Source organism: Charadrius vociferus, unplaced genomic scaffold (genome assembly GCF_000708025.1).
Source record: "Charadrius vociferus isolate BGI_N301 unplaced genomic scaffold, ASM70802v2 scaffold635, whole genome shotgun sequence".
Classification (NCBI taxonomy): Eukaryota; Metazoa; Chordata; class Aves; order Charadriiformes; family Charadriidae; genus Charadrius; species Charadrius vociferus.
Genome location: NW_009648436.1, coordinates 160,606 through 166,306, shown reverse-complemented (window position 1 = coordinate 166,306; position 5,701 = coordinate 160,606). Strand labels below are relative to the sequence as shown.

At 36.2% G+C, this 5,701-nt stretch overlaps 1 protein-coding gene across 1 annotated transcript in view; it reads left to right on the top strand.

Annotated features, from left to right (window-relative positions):
* The window catches only part of PTPRD (protein tyrosine phosphatase, receptor type, D), a 284,005-nt gene that overhangs the window by 196,504 nt on the left and 81,800 nt on the right, over positions 1-5,701 (top strand). Inside the window, exon 23 of the mRNA XM_009885407.1 lies at positions 875-1,035. Coding sequence (XP_009883709.1) covers positions 875-1,035 — 161 coding nt within the window. The remainder of the gene's footprint in view (positions 1-874; positions 1,036-5,701) is intronic.

Genomic DNA, 5,701 nt, shown 5'->3' with positions numbered 1-5,701 from the left:
GCTGTAGTTCAAATCCTAGTTTAGTGCTGGTGCAGATACTCCAGCAAAGACAAGAAATAAGTACAAACTATTCTTCACTTCTGACTTTACTGTAGACCAGAATAAAAAAAAATAGTTATTATTTTCTCATCACAGAGCTTATCCTAGGCCAGTTGGCTTTACACCATCCAGTAAGGCAAAGATTTGCAATGGTCTCTGTTGGGTCATAATTCTAGTTCCATCCCTAAGAAAAACTTTGAATATTTAGCTTCCCTTCATATTCTACAGTGGCTTCCCCTGTTTTCCAGACTTAAATTTAAATTGTCTCCATTATCTATAAGAACACTGTTTGTCAGACAGTTTTTGACTGATCAGAATGCACCCTGCTATTGTGATAGAGGCCTTTTCTAGGAACCTCCTACATTCAGTCCTTTTTATTTTTACCTATAGGACTCTCATTCCTTCAGAAGTATCCTTTCATTTCTTTAAGGAAGAAATAGTGTTAAGCCAATATAAACCAAAAAAAAAACAACCCCAAAACCCCCAAAAAACCCAACAAAACCAAACATGAGTAACCAATGTGTTTTATTCCTCAGTTTCCTAATACTACATTTTCTCATTCTCTGCTTAAGTTGCAAAGTGTTCTGTGAAGGATTGTTTTACCTCATTTGTCTACAGGTCACTGCTAATACGTGAAGCAAAAAATAAAGGTAGTGATAACAACATACTGTTCAGTTTGCAAGTTTATATACTGCTTGACTTGAAGAAAAATAGCATTTTTGCATTGCTGTGTTCATGGCTTTATTATCTTGTATAGATTTATTTTAGATCTAGGATAGTTAGTATTTTAAATGCACTCCTTTATCATTAAGTAAGACTTACTTTATTTGTATAGACCATGTATGCAACCAGCCCATATTCTGATCCTGTTGTGTCGATGGATCTTGATCCCCAACCAATTACAGATGAGGAAGAAGGCTTGATCTGGGTTGTTGGACCAGTTCTTGCAGTGGTGTTTATCATCTGTATTGTTATTGCTATACTTCTGTATAAAAGGTAAGTTTGCCTTTTAGTTTTCCTATCAGGTGTGTAACTTTCTGATATATTGGCCATTTTGTAATAGTGTTCCATATTACATTTTTTGTACTACAGTAGTAACTGCCATTGCTTTGGTATATTTCTGTACTTATTAATAATTTCCAGAATACTGCAGAAATTTTAGTAGATTAACTGAAAGTTTCCAATAATTACAGGTATGTGGGTACATTTTTCTGTTGATGACACTCTATCAACATTTCTGCATTTAAATGTTTTTCCCACTTTGCATACGTTTATGAAGAAAATATGTGCTTGCATATAAATATGTATGAAATTCACACATTTGACTTTTTAAAACTTATTTTAAAATGTGTAATAGTAATACATTAGGGGTTACATTCAGCTTGATGTTATATGTGATTTTCATCTCCACTCAAGTAATTTGAGTTTTTACTTTTGACAGTTGGCCTCAATTTGGCAGTGTGTCTGTATTAACTTGAAGCTCTGAACTGAGAGATTAAAGAAACATCAGTAGCTGTTTTCTACTAATCTTGCAATGAGATTAGACTTCACTTATTCTTCTTTTACTGTCTATGACACAGATGTAGGCTTGCTATTTCACAAAGGACTTTCCTCTGCCTTACAACATACTAGATGAAAACTGTGTATGATGCCTTAATTTATACATAGCAGCCTTTTACAGTGTAAATGAGTTCACAGGAGTCAAGTTACTGAATCAAAACCAAAGAATCAAACACACAAGACTTATTTTAAAATTTTTGAAATATATTGATAAAGTATAATTGGAAAATACTATAAAGATGCTGTGACCTTCTCAGGGCTCAGGCACACTAGGGATAATTTCATTAAACGGAGTATGTCTTCTAAAACTAATAGCTATGATGCTATCACCTGCATATAGATATTTAAAATCTGCTTGGAAAGAGAATTCTCTGTTCAGCAGTAAAAAAACAGTCCAGGGTAAACCTTAGCTTTGGATTCCAAGTAGATACATACATTTATAGAATGTTCTTTAGGTCTGTAATCATGCAGCTGCATAATACATGGTCTATTGCTGGCAGATATTATGTCTCCTGAAGATTTCTATTAGTGCCTACTGGCTCAGCCAATCTAATTGATTAGCAACCAGTGAACCTCTGTTTGTGCCTGTCTGTCACTTCAAAAACTGGTCATTAGAGATGTGCAAAAAGTGAAATACTCCTTTCTTCTGATTGTTTTGGAGTATTAAAAGTAAAATTTCTGCTATACTACAAAACAAATCCAACCAATGGCACATAAAGCAGATGTGTAACTGCTTCTGGAAATATTGATTACATTTGTGGAACCATAATAACAATCTTCAGTTCTAGTACCAAAAAAATTACAGGTATATTCCACAAATGAGCAGGTAAAATTTGTTCAACAGTGGTGTGAAGAGATTGTCGTTCACTGAAAATGGGGGACACATTTTCCATCTGTTATTTACTACTGGTACTAGAACTGTTTGGGCAAATGTCCATATGTATTTATTTATTTTTCTATTTTCAGCTATAAGCTGTAAATCAATAAACTGCACTGATCTCACAAATTACCTCTGAGGAATTATGACTGCAGTTTTACCAGTCTATAGTCCTCTGTGAACTTTTCATTTCTGTAAAAAAAGTAATATATAATTGGATATTTATTTTTTAGAGTATGCAACCTGGATGCGAGCTAACAGATAGAGTTTGATAACTTTACTGTCTGTAGAACATCAATAACTAGACAAGACGATATTTAGCATAGTGCTTTGAGAAAACAGTGACATCTAATTTCTGAGTTAACTCTGTTAAAGGGAATTACTGTGGCTACAGTAGTTGGACATGGTAAAAACATGCAATAAAAATAGGAAAAGAAGATATTTTCAGGGATACAGGGAATTTCACAGATATATTTCTAGAATATATTGGGGCATAAGTGCAAAAGATGGGATAGGGAGAGAAGAAAACAAAGAATATAGAACATCTGCTTAATACATGAAAACACGTGAAAAATATTACAAAGAAGAAGATGATGTTAAAGGATATACAGTGGGAAGAAGACAACTCAGAAATAACTATGTCTTTTGAAGTGTGAAGTGTAGTAACTCAAATAATGGTCAACTATGCTTAATTCTGTTTGTCCATAGAAGCCTTTATGAACAGACCTGGACTGCTAATCTCATGATTTACAATACTACTTCTACATTTTAAGTTCAGTCATAGAGAAAGGATCACTGTGATTTCTAAAAGAATAATTTTAAGGGGAGAAGTCTTGTCCTCCTTTAAAACAGATGCTATCACAGATAGCATGGATAAGTTGTGTGGGTTAGTGTGAAGCATATTTAGTTGTCAAAAAGACTAGGAGTGCATGTTTGACCCCTTTGTTATTTGTTGGTCAGTTTGTATAAAGGTTATATCCTCTGCATTTACTCTTCTTAAAATCTGAAAGCAAACGTACTGCATAGAAAGATTTTTGGATTATATATTAGAATATACCCAAAAAGTCATTGGAGCTTAGTACTTAGTAGTAATAGTGAAAATACTGAAGAGTACCTTTTGTTGTCATTGGATATAGCTGCAATATAATACCCAAACCAAAGGGTCCCACCTCTGGAGACTGCCCTGTCCCAGCCTTGCTCAGAGCATCACCAGCTACAGCAAGTTGCTCAGAGGTGTGTCCAGGCAAGTTTCAGTATATCCAACTCCACAGGCTCTCTGGGCAACATGTGTTCAACTATCTTCACAGTAAAAGTTGTTTTTTCCTGAGTTACGGTTGAATTTCCTGTCTTTCTGGAGTTAACGTCTTGGCAAACAGAACTGACTTGGCCAGTGACCAGTTTAGTGTTCTCTGTCATTGCAGCAGTGATTCCACCCTGCAGTCATGGTGAAGGGAGACAATTATTTTGGAGCAGATCTTTAATCTGTTGGACTTAAATGTAAACAATCAAATTTAGGGATCCAAGTAAGTTAGCTAAATATCACTTTCCTTTTGGTTATATTCTTGCCTTCAAAAAATAATTTTTTTGCTGGTTCAAATGTGGAGTAAAATATACAGCATAGTAAGATTTATATACAAAACTTCAAACGAAGGCAAACGCTTACCTAGATATAGAGATAGTGCAGGCTAAGTCTCCTCTATAGGCAATGCCTAACCATTATGAGGGCTGTTTGTGTCACTGTTTATATCTCAGGGTGGTTTTGATAAAAGTATTACCTTGCTGCAACCTACAGCTTAGGCAAACCTGCAGTAAATCCTTTTGACTCGCTTGTGAATTTGATACATGTTCAATTACACAGGATTTAGATGGTTAGGAACCCAGTTAGTGAAATGTTAAAGAGCTCTAGAAATTGTTTGCTGTATCTCAGAAACTGACAAACTAGAACAAGAGTGCATGTCCCCATGAAGCATCCTTTCATCTCCCCCCCCACCCCCTCAACCCATATGAATTTAAATGGCTATTCCTCCTTGTTTTTAAGAAATCACAACTTCTATAACTTCTCTAATTTCAGCCATTTGCTGATGAAAAGCAAAATGTTCCTCATTCTAGATCTTTCTAGAGTTGGGTTTGTTTGTAGAGTGGGTTTCCATTTGGGGGGAAAATAAACAAAAGCTGTCTTGTTTGCTCTTATAAAGTGTAGCTTTTTGATTTAATTCAGAAGACAAGAGCCTAAGCTTGAATCTTTTGAACATAGTGAATTTTGGCACTCTGAGTCATAGAGTCATAGAATGATTTGGGTTGAAAGGAACCTTTAGAGGTCACCAAATCCAATCTCCCTGCAAGGAGCAGGGACATCTCACACTAGATCAGGTTGCTCAGAGTCCCGTCCAACCTGACCTTGAATGTTTCCAGGGATGGGGCATCTACCACCTCTCTGGGCAACTGGTTCCAGTGTTTCACCACCCTCTTCGTAAAAAATGTCATCCTTATATCTAGTTTAAATCTTCCCTATTTTAGTTTAAAACCATTACCCCTTGTCCTATTGCTCCAGGCGCTGCTAAAAAGTCAGTCCCCATCTTTCTTATAAATACCCTTTAAGTACTGAAAGAATGCAATAAGGTATCCCCGGAGCCTTCCCTTCTCCAGGCTAAGCAACCCTCTCAGCCTCTCCTCATAGGAGAGGTGTTCCAGCCCTCTGATAATTTCTGTGTCCCTCCTCTGGGCCTGCTTTACAGCCCTCTGTGCTGAGGGCTCCAGAGCTGGGTGCAGTACTCCAGGTGGGGTCTCACCAGCGTGGAGTAGAGGGGCAGAGTCACCTGCCTTGATCTGCTGGCTACTTGCTGAGTCTTGACCTATAAGAAGAAATGTGCTTCTAAGGGAAAAAAATAGATGTTAAAAAAAGCACAGAATTGAAAATGGGGGAATCTTAAGTGATGATGAAGGATGCTATAAAGATTTTTTCATATCATGTGAGTAATCTGGTCATTGCAGACTGCAGGCTATTAAAAGTTTGTAGAAACCGTATTCATTATGGTCAACAGACAAACAGAAAGATAGACAAACAGTGTGTTTAGAACCTGTTGGTGGGAGATAATAAATTATTTTCCCTGTTTAGCTGATCTTTATGGATCATAGATCACTACAGATCAATATATATCACTGTAGACTTAAATTTGTGACATTCCTTCTAAATCTAAAAAGGTGTATAATACTTAGTTAGGGAAA